This window comes from Amblyomma americanum, chromosome 11 (genome assembly GCF_052857255.1).
Source record: "Amblyomma americanum isolate KBUSLIRL-KWMA chromosome 11, ASM5285725v1, whole genome shotgun sequence".
Lineage (NCBI taxonomy): Eukaryota > Metazoa > Arthropoda > Arachnida > Ixodida > Ixodidae > Amblyomma > Amblyomma americanum.
Window position 1 is genome coordinate 17,576,801 of NC_135507.1, and position 20,072 is coordinate 17,596,872.

At 48.4% G+C, this 20,072-nt stretch overlaps 1 protein-coding gene across 2 annotated transcripts in view; it reads left to right on the forward strand.

The window, feature by feature from the left end:
* LOC144111210 (uncharacterized) overlaps positions 1–20,072 on the forward strand; it is a 72,064-nt gene that overhangs the window by 28,555 nt on the left and 23,437 nt on the right. For both annotated transcript variants that reach the window (XR_013310000.1, XM_077644421.1), the window contains exons 2-3: positions 3,249–3,407; positions 14,951–15,027. Coding sequence is in view for 1 of the 2 variants with exons in the window: in XM_077644421.1 (XP_077500547.1) it covers positions 3,283–3,407; positions 14,951–15,027 (202 nt within the window). In the remaining variant the exon portion in view is untranslated. The remainder of the gene's footprint in view (positions 1–3,248; positions 3,408–14,950; positions 15,028–20,072) is intronic.

Genomic DNA, 20,072 nt, shown 5'->3' on the forward strand with positions numbered 1-20,072 from the left:
AACCCCGGTGAGAAAAAGCGTAGAATGATATTAGTAGACAGCATCACGGAGACAAACATCGGCTCTTCGGGGGTTAACTTTCGCAGCGGCAGCTGAGCGAAATAAAGAAACGTTTAAGAAACCAGAACAAACCGATGATGAGGTGACTGAGTTTAAAGCCGTTTGCGGCTTCAACGCTGCTGGCACATTTTCGATTCCAGGACAAGCATAGTGCATGGCCAGGTTATCGCTGCTGGTAGATATGCTAAGCTGCTATGCAGCTGCTGCTTCTTCATTTAATTCCTTCTTAAAGGATGAATTTAGTCAGCCTGGCTTGTGGGGCGACCTTGGTTCGTCAGAACTTCCGTGCTGCGAACCCGACTCGTCTCAAAATGTCTCTCGGCCGCAACTAACTAACGCTACAGGCTCAGGCAGACTCGCTGCCTTAGTTTCAATGGCGTGAGGTATTCATCGTCATCATCATAATCATTAGTCTAATTGCGTCCACTGCAGGACGACGGCCTCTTTCAATGCTTTTTGAAGTTGCGATTTTGACGCGTAGCGATGACTTGCCCGCCGAAGGATACGCTAACAAGCGTCTGCCATCAACAGTGTGCAGTACCATGGGACACTCAGGGGGCCACTTGGCAGAGCACCTAAGGCTCGCTGTGCAAACAGTCTACAGGTGAAGACTATACACTAGTGCCGTTTAAAATCTTATCTTTTAACGCGTCTTGAATAACGCGATTCTCACTGCCATTAACTTTTTTCCCCATCATACTTGCGATGTGTTTCCACTTATTTCCACCGCGCAATCAAGTGGCTGCACGCGTGATCTCCATTCGAAGAACACTGCGCGTCATCTCCCTACCGCCCATATGGAAAATAAAGCACAATCGGCTCCTGACTTCGTAATGCGTGCGCGTAGCCTGGCTGGTATCGCAAAACGGTCAATTCAGTGCTCTGCTGAAGAGGGCTGCGAAGGCGACCCTTTTGTCGATAAAGAAATGATAGATCTTATTTCTTTAACGTACAGGCAAATGGAAATTATGAAGCCTAGTAAGACTGCAATCGTTTTTGTACCGATTGGAACAAGAAAACACACAGGCCGAAGAAACATTGGAGTTTGTTTGAGCTAGAATTGAGCCCTGCTGGCTATACACCGAGTGTTGACTGTATGAGTGAATATACGGTATCCGTGAAATAAGCCGGCAGTCGTCGAAATAAAGGAGAGTTTAGGAGAATAACTTCACTTTTTTTAGTGGTGGTGTTGGTTACAGTGGCATGTTAGCGGCGTAATAATCTTCTTAGAAAGAAGTCATCATATCAGAAACTAGTGGAAAATACAGCCACACGTCCCGGTGCGATCAGAACCCATGGGCTCCGCATGCCGAACGTGGGCTAAGGTCGCACAAGCGACATGTGGTTGTATATTGCTCTTGTTTCTCTTAAATTACTTTTGATCTTTAAAAATGGTTATTGCGCTAATGATGTGACCCAAACCGCTCGTTGTGCCTTAGGTGTTGTGGGCTGGGCAACATTACAGTTATAGCATAGCTCGATCCGCTATCCGCTGCCGTGATCCGCTTCCGGGAGGCGCCACTTCGCTTACGCAAAAAGCCTTGGGGGCTCCAGATGGCGCCACGTTCCTGCCAGCTGAGAGTGCCTCTATACCAGCGCGGCCGGGGTGGAGACAACTAAAGCGGCGCCGCCATATTGAATCACACGGATCAGCGGCGCTAGTGTTCGTAACGGTGCCGTTCATGCTGTCGGCGCGCTTCAAAGTGCTTTAACTTGAACGGCCTTTTGCAGCGAGAGCTACACTGGGCTACCAGTCGAGCATATCGCGGTACATGGGAGAGGCAAGTTGTGATTCAATATGGCGGCGTCGCTTAAGTTGTCTCCACCCGGCTCTGGCATCGAGGCACCCTAGTCAACTGCGTGCGCGCCTGCCGCGTCGAGACCGATCAGCTCGCACGTAGTGGTTCCCCACGAAAGCGGATCACTTTAGCGGATCGCGCATCACGCTATGCTATAACTCTCTATTATTTTTATTTCTTTTCTAACTGTCCACTTCAATTTATGCGACCAACACACCAATAAACAAAAATGATGACATTCCCTTGTTTTCCGCTTGGTTACAATGACTGTCCGTTTTTTTCACTTGGAAACGAGTGATAATATGCTCTGTAGTTCCAGAGCGCCACTGAAGCCCATACTATATACTTGGCCGACCTGCGCTCTGACGCTGCAACAGCCCAGCAGCGGTGTACGAATTTTCCGCCAGCTTTGCGCTTTCACATCGTGCTGTTGGCTTGGCTGGGGCCGCTCGGAGGCTTGGCGAATGCTGTCTTTATTTTAACACGTGACTGTTCCTCGCGTCGACCCGAGCCCTTCTCTCCCTCCTCCTGGTTTCGTTGGACGAGTCTTCCCGTGTACGTGCACCGTTCGCACCGCCCCCCACACTCGCATGTCCTTGTGTGTATCGAAGAATGTTTCCGGCCGTTGGAACACCACGAACTCCCTCCCGCTTACGTATGCCCCGCTTGATTGTAACTCAGGCGTTCGCTTGTGTACAGCAGTGCTCGTGGACGTCCCGAAGTCCTGTCGACGCAGCATTTCAGTCATTAGAAGCCCCATGGCGCCAAAGTGCGTCGTCGGTCAGAAAATTTGCTAATTGGCTGGAGGGAAGTGACGTAACCAGACCGGAGCATTCGCATTGGCTGAAGGGAAGTGACATCACCACACCGGAGGATTGCCATTGGTTGCAGCAAAGTGACGTCACAAGTTAGGAGTATTCCCATTGGCGGGAGGGAAGTGACGTCACCAGATTGGAAGTGACGTCACCAGATTGGAAGTGACGCATCAGTAGCTGCTTATTCAATCGTATTGCTAACCCACAATTAAATTAGGCGTCCTTGTGAATTCTCTCGTATTAGAAGAAGCTTAGCAGTGGGCGCTTTCCTGAAAAATTGTGAGCGGAGCAGCCTAGACACTGCGCAGAGGCCGAAGACACTGCGTCGGTTCCCTACTGCAGACTATTCGCGCGAGCACAAGTAGGGGGGGGGGGGGGGGCTATTGGCCCCGATTCTGATGACAGGAACTGCACACACTTTAAGCAGTACAGTCCGCCGTTCTGCGTGGTCAGAGAACTAGCAGTGGGTGTCCACAGAAGTGCAATGACGATCACTGCTGTACACGGTGCGATTATAATGCACTTGGCTCACTGTTTCTGAGAGACGCTCACGGGATGGGCATCCATGTGCCAGGCCCCGCTACGTATGCAATGATCCATCGGCGTCCATGTTCTGCCTCGGATGCTTCGGCTGCGGGAGCGAGCAGCAACAACAGCAGCAGCAGCAACAACAACAACAGCAGCAGCAACAACAGCAGCAGCAGAAGGCTGAATCACAAGGTTCCACAACATGGTACGATCCTATGCTCTTCCATTCGATTACCAGCTTTTCATCTCTGCTCTGCTCTTGGAAGGTTCGGTGGACTGCGAGTGGACGGGGTGGGTTGGGGGCACTGTGCCACTGCAAATAACGCTAGCTTTCAGTACAAGGAACATCTTCCATTGTGGACGCCGTTGGGACAGCCCCAATGAGTGCTTTCGCGTGCATTTGAGAGAAAATCTCTGCGATCTCATCTCCCACTGAGTTTATTCAAAGATAAGAGTTTCAGGAATGGTTTCTACAAGAGCTGAACGAGTCAAGCTGATGAGGGAGATGGTACAAAGGAAGGCAGGACAGTCGGTGTCCTATAGGCTGATGAGGATCCTGATCTTTTTCTTCGGTAGTTTTCTGCGGCGTTAAAAGACTGCAGAGAAAAGGCAGCTTGCCAGAGTTCATCTCGGTCTTGCATCCCATACCATCTACACGTTCCTTTAAAAGAAGGGTGGCGAGGACGCGATACCCAGGACTACTTATACGCCGCTCCGCTTCGAGCTATAAGAAATGTAGGGCAAGGACTGGCGACACGTTCATAGGATGCCTGAATTTGCAATTCTTTTTTACATGCTCGTGGCAGTGGTGGTATTTTGTACAGGTGATTCATAAATACCACCATAAATACAGGCCAGAGTGCTCCACATCTTGTGAAAAAGGCGGATTAGACTGGATGACCACTTATTGCGGCAAAGTCACCAAACGAACGAGGTTGAAACGTGAAGAGAGCTAGGCTTCTATTCAGATTATTCGTCGAATAGTGCAGACTCGGTGTCAGGTTTATCTTTAACGTCACTCCTGTGACTGTCCGTGAGAGCATGTCGCGGTAGTTGAGTAACCTGTGCTTCATCAAACCTCGCTTCTTAGGCGCAGTTTGTTTTTTTTGCCAGTTTGCTGAAGATGTTTCAATATGTTTAACGCTGACTAAAAAGGTCGTCGCTAGAAAGATCATCCTTAAATAACTTCTGAACTTAAATATAAGTTGGCAGACTAAATGTCAATGTGGATAAAGGTTTTGGGTTAAAGAAAATGAGACGGGGCGCAACGCGTGGAGCCAATTATGTACCGACTATGCTGCTCTACAGCAGCGGTTGCAGTAGTAAATACTAAGCGAATCTCTTAAAGAGGGAAGGTATTGTTATTAAAAAAAGAAGAGAAAATTAATTTGAAGATTATAGTAAGTAGATAGGAGGGTGGTAATTAAAGATTTTCTATCTCGTAAACCTGAAGCGGCTCTGGTTTACAGCTGTGCCGCACTTAAACAAGACCCTTCGTTTTCAGGCTAAATTCGAAGTAGGGAAGGGTGAAAATCGGGCGACACTGTTTAACTCAAATTCGGGAACAAATCGGAATATTCAGCAAAAAAGTTCAGTATTTCGAAGGGTTTATTGGGGGCATTTTTTTAGAAAATGTTAACTTACTACAATTGCTGGTTTTAGTCACGAACAAAATAAGATTTTCGCTCATCATCTTCGCAAACTATCCATATGACAAGTTGCACAAGAAAATTTACCAATTATCACGCTTTTTTTTCATTTGCTTCTGTTATTTCCTCACGTGCTTTACTATCTCCTGCGCAACGCTACTGTGTGCGTCAAGACGGTAATACAACATTATAGCAACGATTCTGTACGTGGAGTCTTACAGCAGCTCGTTCTCCGAGCGAGGGGCGCTTGATACAGTGATACCGATATGATGTTGGGCCAGTACCGAAGATTGTGCTCTCGCTTCTTTAGCTCTACACTTTTATAGCTTGTTCTTAAATTAATCCGCGTCGTGGAATACCATATGGCTTAAAAGGGAATCAAAATCATCAGTTAAATGAAAACAGTTTTCTGGAATAAGCACAAGATAACCGATAGTTTTCGTGCGGTGTATTTCGCTTTCTACACTGAAAAACTATAGGTTCGTACGGGGCACATTTTCTGGTAGAAATCTGAAGTAGCACGATCTTTCATTTCATTTCTCCATTCTGCCTGATATCCTTTATTTCCGCTGCCCCAGCTCAGGTGCTTCAGAATCGATGGCAGATGCCGGGGCTAGCAAAAATCTTTTCTTTCCTTTTTACAATTATTTTTAATAAAACCACTACCCCCACCACCACGATATTTAAGAAATATTTTCGGGGGGAACAGATCGTATGAAAATGGGTTTTGCCCTGCACTTAAATCGTGAAAATTTTTGCAATGAGGCATTTATATTGCGCCGTGTCAAAGGCAGGCTTTCCCGACGAAACGCGCGCGGAAATTGGGATAAACTTATTTATAACTAAAAGGTAATGCTACTCCGCGCCTTAAACTGCCGCGACCCGTTTTACGCTCCTTTACATTACACCGAGCGGCCAGACCTCGTACTCCAATTCAAGCTGCATGTTAACTCTAGAATCAGATCGCTTTCTGGTTTGGCCACTGATGGTGGACGGCACTCCCACTGAATAAAAAAAATGATATTTGCATTTCAAGAGAATGCACAGATGGTGCGGATTCAGTGTTTGCGTGTTCTGTGTGTAATCTTCGAAACGTGGTCTCATTTTCTCAGGTCACCCACTTGAGGCACTACCGGGGCTCATAGCGAAACTAAATGACGGCAGGCTCAAATCGTAGCTGAATACTAGTTAGCATTAAGAAAACACAAGCACGCGCACCAAGGACACGGGCTTAAGACAAGAATGAACGACCCGTATTTACGTTACATCTTTATCCTTGGTTTACACTTGTTTCCTATTTAAGTATAAAGCAACAAGCCCGCCAGCATGTCATTCTTAGTAGTAAGCAGACAAGGGAAGGGAAATAAGGGGCTCGTTATGGCGTACAGTCTTGGCCAAAAGTACTAAGGCCACAGCGTTCGGCTGCAGCGAAATGAATGTTCCTAGGATCCTCTATGTAGCGGATCATTCAAAACACAAGTCAAGAAGGAAGCTTCTATACCGCAAGAAAAAAACCAGCTAGCATTCGGTCTTTAATAGTGCCCTAATGGCTCATGTCTGTGGCTGAAGCGAACAGCCTTTGGCCTTAAATCTTTTGACCAAAACTGTACATACTAAGAAATCCAACAGCCACTGAAAACAAGGAGCACAGGGGAATGTTTCCATTTGTTTACTTGTAATGTTGATCAATACCATTTAGTATCCCATTTATTTACTTGTAGAGTTGATCAATACAATTTAGTATTGATCAACACTACAAGAAAAAAATATGAACATTCCCTTGTGCTCCTCGGCTTCACTACCTGTTGGCTTTATTTGTATGTTCCACTGAGTAGCTCTTAATTAGCAGTCTAGATGAGGTCAATGTTGTAAACACAGCTCTTAGACGCCTCTGATTAGTTATTACCATTATTAGTCGTTCTTTGTTAACAAAATAAAAATGAAATGAAAAGATGGCGCTGGCCGCGGCATCTGCCATCGGCACGTGAAGCACCTGAGCTGCGGCTAGCGTGTGCAAAAAAAAGGGCACGGAGAGGAGAGGAAGAGGAAAAGAAAAGGGGAAGCGATAGCAAGAAAGGACTGATTAGTCCTCAGAATTGGTAATGTTATTTCCACAGGTGTATATAAGATGGCGTTGACAGTTGCTTCCCGATGCTAGTCGTTGTAGATTTCAATATCGATATTCGTGAGCACAGGAACTTTGGGAATGTCATCCCAATTCCCAATGAAGATCAACAACTTATAGATGCCGGTGCCTCAAAATGCAGTCAACACCTCGAACAGCAACCTCATTTCACTCACGACAGGTGGGCTTTGGTCACGCGTTACCGTGTATTGTGACAGTCCGATTAGTTGTTTTGTTCATGTTGCTTCCTATACACTGCCGCCTGCACTTAAGGAAAAAAAAAACTGCAGAGGATGTTCACTACATTCGAATAAGTGCGAAAGCACGGATTTTGGCAAAGTAGAAGACGCCAATGAACGCGCAGTGCTGCCGGACGGAGCATATGGAGGTTGATGAAGACTACGCTCTGTAAGTGTGTGGTGCAGATTTCCCGTCCCCCAGAGCAGAGTAGCAGGCCAGATATTTATTTTCCAGGCCAACCTCTCTGCCTTTCCTATCAATAAACCCTCTCTCTCCTCTTTCCTCCTTTTTGAACCTGCACCAAACTCTGGCCAACCCCCCACCATGGGTATGTGCCATTGCTTAAGAGGCAACAACAACACGAGGCGTGTTCGGCTGCGGCAATGGCCTAGTGATGCAATGTTCTATAATAAATGCCATGTATTTTTTCTTTTGTAAAAACCGACCACCTACTGGTCTCGCGCAGCGGCCTATGAAGCTGGTCTGAAAGCACCGCCGCGGGTTCGAGTTCCAGTCGCGGATATTGATGTGATTTCTTATGCTCCCGAGGTGGACATACAAGATAAAATTTTACTAGTCTGTGAACCTCCGGATTAGTGCTTTCGAACAAAAAATGAAAGGCGAACAACCGGATTAATGCGGAAAAAATACAGCATCGTTTTTCTTTCGCTGCAATCCTGGCCACACGAGCTGGTGAACAGCGCAAGCCGATTGACCGGGCTAGGCTGGAGGAGAAGGCCAGAGGGCTCTTGAACTGAGGAGCCCTCTCGGGAAGCTTTTAATCTTTGCTATTAGATAAAGTTTATCCTCCTCCCTCTTGCAAATCTCTTCCAAGTCTGAAGATATTCAAATTTCAATTATATTCCACTCCCTGCTCATTTCCCAATTCTGATTCTATTGTGATTCTGATCGTTTCTTTCATTAACTTTTTCTGCTTAAGTCTTGATCGCTTACAAATGAGCCGAGCACTTCTTAGTCCGGCGTCTCCTTCCTCTCTCGTACAAATGCAGAAGGTGGAGGGAGAGAGGGATGGTTGGCAGATGTGGTCACCTGCCAGGTGTGACGGCAACGGTGGTCTCCGAGTTTTCGCTCCAACTAGGCTTCTATATGCTATCGCGCAATAAATACTAGACGCTAGACAGCATCGTCGCCTACTTCTTTTTCATCCCGTGTTCAAAGCGGTTTCCCATTTTTTTTGCGAATGTGGCCGTATATATATACTAGCTCGAACGAAGAGCTCCATGCACGCGCCCCCACCTCGCTCTATGGGCTACCACCTCGCTCTGGATTCTTCTCACGTTCGACACACGGACCCGCGATTGCAGCGAATGCAGATTGGGCGCACCGGTCGTCTCGCACCGCCACTCTCGTGCCCAGTGGGAGAAGGAAGAGTCGATTAAAGAGCGCGCAGCACGTGCTGCGGTCGTATACCGCGAGTGGCGCTGCAATCGGAGTGCCGACGTGGACAAACGCTCTGTGTCGTAGCGGCGTTTTACGTGGGCCCGCTACGTATAGTGGCGGCTGCACAAAAATCGATCAGAAGATAGGCGAGAAGGCTGGAGCGAACCCGCCTGTCTGGCCGCGGAACGAATGCTAATATTAGTCGGTGAATCTGCTTAACACTATTGCGGGACGGCACGCGCCCACGACACGGTGCGTTGCGCGAGATCACGCGTGCAGAATGTCCTAGCGTTGATGACGATTTCGCTGACGCTTTGTGGCTGCCGTTTTGAGGGGTGACGCCACCTTGGGGGGAAGTAAGAGCGAAGTTGAGGCAGATAGTTAAGGTAGGCTATGGTAGTTAGAGAAAAGTATACAGCAGCTGTATCTTACCGGTGCTCACGTATGGGGCAGAAATGTCGAGGGTAACGAAAAGGTTTCAGCCTAGATTGAGGACAACGCTGTGAGTTTGGAAAGGAAAGTGATAGGTGTAACGTAAAGACACAGGAAGAGGGCAGTGACGGTCAGAGGTCAAACGAGGGTTAATTACATCGTAGTCGAAATCAAGAGGAAGAAATGGTCTTGGACAGGGCTTGTAATACAAATGAATGGTAACTGATGGTCATTAAGGGTAACGGACTGGATTACAAGAGAAGGCAAGTGCAGCAGGGGGCGGCAGAAGGTTAGGTGGGCGAATGAGATTAAGAAGTTCGCGGGCATAGGGTGGACGCAGCTGGCAAAGGACAGGGTTAATTGGAGAGACATGGCAGAGGTCTTTTCCCTGCAGTGTGCGCAGTCAGGCTGATGATTATTAAGAAGAAAGTTATCTATTTATCTTACCTCGAAGATTCATAACAGTGGTATTACGTGTGGGTGGATGTGATCTGAAAGGTTGCTGTGGGTGCGGTTACTCAAGAAGTACGTTTCTTTGGAAGTCTCGAAGCCGGACAGGCTTGCGACAGTGCTGATCTATGCAAGTCAGTAAGTCCAAATGCTAGCTTCAGTGCAAACAATAAACACTTCGCCACTCTCCTCTAGGACGAAGAAGGGCACATCACTGGATTAGTGGTACCACGACCCCGTTTTGAACACCGGTTTGCAAGGTATCCGTTATGAGAAGCGCGTAGCTTTTATATCCTATTCAAGATTTGTAGTAAAACTTTGTACGTAAAGCTTTGAACCTCTGCCTGTGACCTATTTACAAAAATCAAGACATCTGGTAATGAAACTCACTGGCAAAGTATATGGCGTACAGCTTGGCTTATGGAGGCATCGTAGAATTAAAAAATTACACGCCATGGTAGAAGCCAAGTCTTAACACAGTGTAAAGCAGGCGATATTAAAATCCTTCTAAACGGTAACAGTCCATCTGAAGGTGCGTGTGTGTTGCATACTGATCTTTCACACTACGTGAGACAGCATTCGCTGCAAAGGACCACCACGCATATTGATTTTCTCAAATGCCGATAATTCTCTTTTGGACCGTCGTTCACTTTGTTCTGTCTTGTACTGAGTGGCCACCCGCAGGTCGTTGACGTGACATCCCTTGCGCCTTTAAAGCTGTTATCTCTGACTCTCCTCCTTCAGCCAAAGCCTAATGTGACTAGTGGTCGGCATTGGGAAACAGGCCGATGGCCTCTGGCGACCATCTCAGCGTGTCGTGGCTACCCCACTTGAAAGACCTTGTGAGGAAGGAAGCCAATATACCAACGCCTGATAAATCGGCGTGGCTTGCAGCGTAAACGATGCCTGTGGCAAGATTACCGCAATGAATTCTTGCCGAATAACCTAGGATTCACTGAGCACTGGATTTTTTTTCCTCGAAGTAATCGCATGTTGTCTCTTCCCCATAACTGCAGGCGTCAACACCAACACCGAGAAGCCTGTCCTTTTTTCACCCTGTGTTTTCGCTGAAGCTGGAAAGAATCTACCTATTCCCGTTAAGGGCAAGAGAAGCTGACTCTCTAGGAGGTAGATCCGTGAAACTTATAAAAAGGAAGGCCAAGGCGCAAGCGATAGGGAACACGGTCAGAAAAACGTGGACAGAGAACGCTATGTTCCTGCTTTCTTGGCTCAGTGGTTAGGGCGCTCAGCTACTGGTCCGCAGTTCCCGGGTTCGAACCCGACCGTGGTGGCTGAGTTTCGGTGGAGGCGAAACGCTACGGCGCCCGTGTGCTGTGCGATGTCAGTGCACGTTAAAGATCCCCAGGTGGCCGAAATTATTCTGGAGCCCTCCACTACGGCACCTCTTTTATCCTTTCTTCTTTCACTTCCTCATTTATCCCTTCTCTTACGGCGTGGTTCAGGTGTCCGCCCATATGTGAGACAGATACTGCGCCATTTACTTTCCCCAATAACCAATTTACCTGCTTTCTTCGTTTAGTTGTCCGTCCTCGCAAGCGGGAGGTGCGGGGTTCGATCCCCAGTGCCGCCGGGCACGCACCGAAGATACAAACTTCCCCTGGCCTGGTGCTCGGCTTATTCACGGTGAAATGCTTGGGAAATGGGTCTTTGAGCCCACCTTGTGCAAATGAAATTTAAATAACTTGTGTCATGGCGCTCTTTTGCCACAGAAGCTCTTGCGCCATAAAATCCACTATCATCATCGTTGATACTCCGTGGTCTCTTGCGCTAGCACTATGGCTGTTAATGGAAAGCAACATGCACAGCTTACCATTCTCGCAGTCAGCAGGCCTCAGTGACTTCGATGCCAGGTCGTACTGGACTGGTCGAACGCCACATGTGCTGTCGAAAGAAAATGTAGATGACACCTGCGCAGAGGGTTATATGAACGTGAGAAGGAAAAATGCGCGTGCCGTCTTCACCGTCACATATTAAGCAGCATTGTACTCTTGACCCTCCGTTCACTCTTCAGAGGGACTCTTCTGTCGGAAGTGCTCATATAATGTACTAGTTTCTAGGAAATTGTTCACCCATATAAAATATCTTTCCTACCTCGCCTATTATGATCGTCTTGCTTTTCTCTGTTCTCACTGTCGTAACCATAGTTACCAATTGTGAGCTTTTTGAAGGCACATTTAGGCCGTTTGCCAACTCGACGGAGTCCGTACAATCACCGGACATACACTCTCAATTGCCTCCTTGTCTTTCGCGCACCCAGTGCACCATTCTCAGTGGGAATCATTTGCGGGACAGTTTTGAATCGCTATTGTCGGGAAAGGGAGATGTCGCGAATTCAAGTCTGATTGGACATCTGGACGCTGATGGCACCAATCCACATACAGAGTTATCTGTTGCTCTGTCTAGAGGCTGGTGATCTCGAGAACTATTTTCTTTGATAACAAGTGATTTAACAGCATTGTATTTTTGCTGACTTGTACTACACTGTCGGAAACAAAAGAAAAGCCAATTTTAATCTTTCAATGATATGTTTGTTGCGAAATGTCTTAACCTCTTCTTCCTTAGTGTCCGCGTATTTCTTTCAGCTCGTGCTCCTCGCTTAGATATGAAGCTACAGACATAGGTCCTTGGAAATTATGACGTAACGGGGATAAGAATTCTAAAACATGAGTCAAAGCCTCGTGACAGGCTTAAACAAAAAGTTTCACAAGATGATCACACTGAGCGCGCTGCTAATGAAAACGGCCGCTGTGCTTTGCGCTTTGACAGATGATATAGAGAGATGCTCTTGAAAGAAGTCGTTGAAGTGTTGGTTTAAGGGGTGGTTTACAAAGCACGATTCAAGTGATGATGCCGAGGCGTGGATGCCTGGTACACAGTTACAGAGAATACCTTAATGATAAATGGTTGACGCGTTGTTTTGTATCATTCGTCTCCGTTCTCGTGACTCCGCTTCGCTGATTCACCTGTTCTGCTAGGCGTACCTCGTTCGCCATTGCTGGTCCTCGGATTATGCGCGAACCTCGCGGGGTCTGGAAATATCTGGCGTAAACTGCGCGAGCGGCACGCCTAGTCCATAAGTGGCGAACGCGGTAAATATCTAGCACTTGTTGTGGCATTGGTGGCACGAAAAAATCTAGTCAGTCTTTTTATAGCATACGTCTTCCCTATGCTAAATCTCTCTAATACCCTTCTCAATTTTCAAGAATGCTTTTCTGAGTAACTCATTTCTGGCGCGGTCAAGCCGCACCGAGCAAACGGCTGGTTGAGTAGCCAAGCTTTCGGGGACTGTCGCCCAAACACGGTAGCCCACAATGCAGGTGAAGTAGTCGCTTAGCTACGAGCCCATCATCAGCCTTGAGCTGAGAGCTCGAAGAGACCAGTGCAAATAGCAGTCTTGGGCTGGTCAGTTTTTGATCCATTAATGAAAACAGAGCGAAGGATAAGGTCGTGTCGCGGCTGGTCTTCCGTCAGAGGAATTACGATAGGCTCCGGTGGCCGTTTCCGCGACAGCCTGTGAAGATGGCGGAGCAAGAGACGCGTGTCCAAGACGAACACGGTAGCCTATAGTGCACGCTGGCCACCGTTGGCTTCATCGCGCTGCCCCCACCGTCGGGGTGGAACAACAGCGTGCCTCTCGCATTAAAATAGACCGCTGCTTTAATAATGAGTTCCTAACGAGGCCGTGCACGCGTCGAGGCGATCGGCGCGGCTGCCGTGACGTCACGGACGACTTAAATATAGCCGCGCCTCGAAGATACTGCTCCAGGAGGCTGCTACAAGGAAAGACGCCATGGGAGGGAGAGTTCAGATGCCGAGCGTAGCGTAATAGGCTGACGAATAGGCGGCATGACTTTCAGAGCGAGGAAATTGCTTCTTTTTCGACCGACTTGATACTTGCACCTCGAATGACCACTGATTTTGCAACGATACTGTAAAGCTTCTGATTTAATGCTTTTCCGATCAACCGGAGTATTAATTTCTGACGCGTCGTAGGAGCTTCAGCTCACTTTGGAGCAGAATGGCGTCAACTTTAGGATGAAGTAGAAACCACAAAATAGATACACTGTGGCTACGCCATTGCTACGTTGCGACTATGTTAGTCGACTTTGCTTCTACCTCGTAGTGAAGTTCAAGTTGTGCCGTTCGAACTGATCTCGGCCAACTAGTTGACTCAAGCTCGAATTCACATTGGGGCCTGTTTAATCAATTAGTCGATCTGCATCGACCAACAAGCCTGCATCCACTTGACAGAACCTGTATTCCGGTGCTGTCCGGCTAATAATGTTGAAAGTAACGTTGAGATTTTTTTTATTTTTGTGGAATTTAAAAAGCTTGCTTCCACTGAGATGGCGTGCCATGTTTCATACCATCGGCCTTATAAGCGATGTAATTCACCATCACCCTATTCAACCGGCTCAATGTATGCCCTATGTCAAAGAGAATTTATCATCGTCATCACCCGCCTGACTACGCCCACTGCAGGGAAAGGCCTCGCCCATGTGCTTCTAATTAACTCTCTCCTTTGCCAGCTTCGGCCACCCTATCCCCGTAAACTTGTTAACCCCATCTTCCCAACTAACTTTCTGCCGCCCCTTGCTACGCTTTTAATCTCTTGGAATCCACTCCGTTAACCATAAGGACCAGCGGTTATCTTGCCTTCGCAGATTATGCCCTGCCCAAGCCCATTTCTTCCTCTTGATTTCGACTAGGATGTCATTGACCCGCGTTTGTTCCCTCCCGTACCCACCCTGCCCGCTTCCGCTCTCTTAACGTTGCTTGCACCTATCAATTTTCTCTCCATAGCTCGAGGCGTTGTCCTTAAATTAAGCTGAATCCTTTTCGTTAACCTCCATGTTTTTGCCCCATAGGCGAGTACCCGCAAGATACGGCTGTCAACGCAGATGTACGCGGGAATAGGGAGTTCAGAAGTACGAAATTAGTTCTTTCGAATAGATACCAACGCTTCTTGACGCTGTAAGTTGTTTTGTGTCGTCATTTGGGAGGAAGCATTATTGGCTATACTACCATGATGGCGCCACAACAGGTTAGCACAACATTTTTCCACAATTAACCCCCCCCCCCCCCCCTTCTTATACAGGTCAACTTCATTTTCTTTAGTCTGGGAAAAAAAAACTGGTTGCTTTTGAGGAAAGGATAAAAGGGAAGCAACCTAAACCTCGTGCATCTGCTCATGACTACGCACTAAGTGTGAAGACTGGCTTATCGCACTTCCAGGAATTTATCTTACATGGTTCCTCCCGTGAGCCGTTACTGTGGCTTGGTAAGTTGTAGTCAGATGGCGCATAGAGCAACACGCACACGAAAGACGTACGTGATGATCAGTGTGATGATCATATTTGGGCCTCGAATTTTGTATCTTAACCCAGCCCTGCTTCTCCCCCTAATCAATCTCCTCTGTGCTGTCCGCAGGGAACTACAGTGCACCGTCAAGCAAGCGACGCCTGGGTCCATCCCACTCAAGAGCTTCACGACCAAGGATGCTCCAGGTACGGCGGCGGTTCGATTGTACAAGTTCGGGAAAGCACCGGCACAATATCTTTTCCACTGCGGGTAAATTCGAGTGAACTGCGCGATAACGAAAACGCAGTGTCAGCGGCATCAGCCGCGGTGGTCCGGCGCGCTGCCCGCCTCCTCCCAATTCGTCATAGACTCGGCTTCAATATCAAGCTCATCTCTGGCGTTATGGGCTTACATTCGATTGATAGTTAAGTGTAGTACTCACTTCCTCTAGCGAGCCGCGAGCAATATGTGTACAACACATCTGGCCTGCTGTACGTTTTCTGCGCTGCACTCAATCCGTTTACTCCCAGACTCAAGGTGCAAGTGATGAGGATTGCATCTTCTTGCTTGATGCAGGTGTGTGCGAACCGCGTGCGCTTCTACATGGGCCTAGCAGATACTAACACTGCACCTAATTATTGTAGTTCGTCGCTGCACGCCGTTGCGTCGTTGGTAGCACGAATGCTCCTCATGAAAGGAACACGTGCAGCGAACTTGTCCACCGTTTCTGCCAGTAGCGATAAGCGGATAATATTGTAGCCACAGCTCCGCTGTCCGCTGCCAGAAAAAAATGCTCTGGCATTCCTCGCCCACTCCAGTCCGCGGACCTGGCGCGGACCTCACAGACCGGAAGTGGGACGCCACATGACGCTAGGTCCGCAGGCCAAACAGGTCCATGAGCAGTCGTTCGAATACCTTTGAACCGGTAACGAAAATATAAATGCAACATGCGTTTTGCGATATGATTGAATGTTGAGATTGGAAGTGCGAAAGTTAATCGGCTCAATAAACTGTCATGAGGTGCACACTATCTGAACATGCGAAACTGGGGCACTGATATGAGAAAAAGTCTCGTCATTGCCAGCAGCGCAAAATGTGAGTCTTGCGCGCTTTCATTGCAACCTGTGATGTATATTTCAAACACGAAGGCTGGAAAGACAAGCGCAGTGCCACTGCCGCGGTCATCTCCGCCAAGTTGTAGCTCCATCCTTTCCAGCATCACTGGCCGGGCCATGGACCGATCACGTGGGGTCAACCGGACCCAGCCCGGCTCTCCACGGGACCAAAACGACGGGCCAAAATAGCAGATGACAGACTGAGCCGGGAGGGATGCACTGTGCGCCGCGCGACTCTACAAATTGCTTGCAAAAGGCTTGACGTTACTCGCGATAGACGCTGGACGCAAGCGCCAGCTGGCCTTGGTGATATGAACCGACGACGATCATTCGCGCTCTCTTCAAAAGACGATGCTCGACATCGGATGCATAATAAAGATCGAGGCCTGCAAATTCAAGGGTCGCATTCTCTAAGCTGTTCATTTTGCGTCCATTGGGTCCTCTGTCGCTGGTAACTCAGATATACCTGCGGCATACAAGCGTCTGTGGGAAGCAACTTGGCTAACCCCGCATAAAGTTTCAAGCAACAAATGACTTTTGGTGTTCTGATAGAAGGGCGATTCTTAAGCGGTTAAGCCTGAAGAAGTAGCGTTCGTCGTTTTCACAGCAATGCTCCGACGAAGTTCGACTGGCTTGGTTTTGACTCGTCCCGTATTAGAGCGGCCACAGCAGCGTCTGTATCTGTTAGTAGATGGCGCTAGGAACAACGCGCGGCTAAACACGCGTCGCGCGTCGCGTGAGTGTAACTACGAGGCTTTCAAACGACATGCAGGTTAGGTTACGTAGGCTTCTCACGTGAGCGTAGTACGTGAACTCTGTACGTACCGTCTTTGCCAGAAGTGACCGAGCAGCCGAGTTTGTGGCCGGAGTGGGCTTGAAGCCGAGCCACGCCGCTGTTATCTTCGGCACTAGCCGCTGCTCCACGGCTGGGAGCGTAAACTGGCTGACGTAAGGCTGCGCCCTCGCTCAGTATGACAGCCCTCCAAAGGCACGAAATTGCTCGCCGCACATACAGCCTCCTTACTTCTTATTATCCAAGGAAAGAGGGCGAGAGCGCGGGCTTACGTCACACAGTTTGCACTCGCAGCTTAGGAGCAGCGCCCAGTGCCGGGAACCGAGAGCCACCGCTCAGCTGAGATAGGTGCCTCGATGGCCAGAGCCGAGTTGGCATCAAGGCACCCAAGGGAGGCAGGGATGGATGGATGGCTGGATGGATGGATGAATGGACGGACGGACGGACGGACGGACGGACGGATGGATGGATGGATGGATGGATGGATGGATGGATGGATGGATGGATGGATGGATCGACGGACGGACGGACGGCATATGAAGTGACGCAGCGAGGCAAAGGTATCCTGAGAATTTAGTACAGTGACCGTGAGTTACGAGGCATTGATTCGCGAAGTCAGACAGGCCGTTGCATATAGGAAGGCTCGACTACTTAGCCGAGTGCTACTGGCTTGCGTAGCGCCGTCTGCACAAACTTGTCACCGACTTGGCGCCGTCGCTTCCTTGAGTAAGTTTTTCCACTGCATGCAAGGATATCGAAAACATTTAGAACCGTAACAAGAAACCGTCAATGCGAAACCATGCACAAACGACACGAAAGTGTCGTGTTCTGGCTTCCGCGACTGTTAAGTGATACTTCCATCGCAGCCTCGCGAAGCAACTTTGTTGTGTCGCCTGTGGCTTGGTGCAGCTTTCACCAAGCACTACTCCTTCTTAATAGGCACGGCTGACAGCCCTGAATGTTCCATCTGCGGGTGTGATGAGGCTATATCCCACATTCTTTGTGACTGTCCTGCCTACAGCGCCGAAAGACAGTCTCTCTGCCGTGCACTGGAGCATCTAGACCTGCGCGCACTTACGGAAACGAAGATTCTGCGGTCGTCGGCGGTGAATGCCTCCAAAGCACTGCTCCGCTTTTTGAAGACTTCTGGCCTGCACGATAGGCTGTGACTTTACATACTGACTTTAATTTCCTGCAACGGTCTTTTCTCCTTCATCTTATTCTCTTCTCACCCCTTTTCCCCGGTCCAGGGTAGCAAACCGGCTTTTCGCCTGGTTAACCTCCCTGCCTTTCCTCCTCCTCCTTCATCGCAGCCTCAACATCGGAGCATAGGTAGCGCAGAGTGCAACAAGATGTGACAACCAAGTTTAGAGAACTAAATTTCCACTTACATTTCTGTCTCACGGCCCAAAAAGTTAACTTCGGCATTTTTTATTTTTGTTGCGACGGTACGACTTTCCTGCGCAAAGATAGCTCTTAAGACGGCCATTTATGTGGTACATGGTACATGCGCGGCTAGTTAAAAAAAAGTTTAAACTGTACGTCACTTTTGGCCGCACAGGGACGTAATATGTTTCATCGATGAAAACGAAAAATTCGCATATAGAAAATAATTTTGGCCAAAAAAAACGGAAGTGGCGTTCTGAAATAAACACAGGAAAAGTTCGCCGAATTTTCGAAAACCAAAAAAAATAGAATGAAAATTAGTTTTTGGGGAAGGGAAATGGCACAGTATCTCTCTCGCATATCGATGGACACCTCACACATGCAATGACAAGGTCGGTACGGAAACTTGTATGGGGCCAACCTTATTGCCGTATCCATGTGCCAGCCACTATTTGGCGCCTGTCCTGTTGTGTTCATGTGTCTCTCTCGTCCTTGTTTCCTTTCGCGCCGTCCTGACATCATCAACAGTCTGCCACAACATTGTCAATGCTAATGCATGAAGCCCACATCTCTCTCTCTCTCTCACCACCGCCACGTACCTCAAAGCGCGATTGAGGCATCCACCGACTCAGGCAGCCAGTTATGCGCCCTTCCTTTCGTCAGAATTATCGGCGTCTAGAACGTTGTCAACGCCAATGAACAATGAACAAAATGAACTCCGACAGCTTTCGCTTTGTATATCCTGCCTTTGCTGAGCTAATCCACATAATTTTTTTTCTAGCCCCTGAGGCTTCGCTACTTCTAAAATTTTATGTTAACACTTGAAGTTTAACGTTAGTGCTCTTGACGAAAGAGACCATGAGCATTAGAAAGCGAAGAACGACCTTTCAAACGAGGACCCGCACGCCACGCTAGATGTATCCCCCCCCCCCCCCCCCGCACACACACACACTTGCAGACAGTGTTCGCAGCTTGTTTTCCAGGACCAGCATGCACTTGTCACGGAATGCATATTAATCGCTACTTATCGCCTTCTGGAGCACAGATAAAAACAAATTTCCAGTTAGATTCTTTGTAAGCCCAAGAATCGAGAAATACAAAAACAAGAACCCCCTAATTCGGCCAGCGAAAAGCGCGCGCTCGAGCCGGATACTCTTTGTTAAGCTCAGGAATTGAAAAATACTACAATGTACTACACTACTTTGGCGAACAGCACCGGTTTTGGACGCGCCTTTCTCCTTTCTCTCCCGGCTCACGTGCCCAGCAGCGCACGCACGTGTCTTTGGAGAGGCCGCGCCGGCAGCTCTAGCGCTCACGCGGGGCCGCGTCTCTCCACCAGGGGACAAATACAGCGCTAGCATCGCCGAGCATACTCCAGCTTCAGTTCCCTATACGCTACGTCACCGTTTTTGCTCCTTGCGTACTTGCTACTCATGCAACCAAATGAGGGCAAAAACAGTCACAACACTCGATGTGGACACTTCCCAACAGAACACAGCACAGCTCACATCCATTCCTGCAGTAGGCCAACCCAGGCGTAGCACAGAGTAGCCCTGCAATTTTTTTTTTCTTAAAGAGTAGCAAGGTTAGTTCAGAGGTTGCGTGCTGTTTGAATAAGCTCCACTAAACCCTGAGTAGTTAAATAACGATCGGACACATCGAAAAAAAAAGATAACAGATCGAAGAGACCGCTAACGTTATCAAAGTGCTCCGAGTGGTCCGCGCACGCTGCCGCTGCGAAGATCGATACTCGAACACATCGGCAGCGCTGGAGTCTGTTCGACTCCAAGCAAAAACACACAGGCACAGAACAGCAGAGAAAGCAAAATAGGGATATACATATACAACCAAATGTCTGTCCTGTGCACGACACCGGTGAGACCAAACAGCAGTATACGCTCGAGCAGGAAGAAAGAAAAAAGAAAACACAACCCGACGCGAAAGGCTTCAGCGGCCC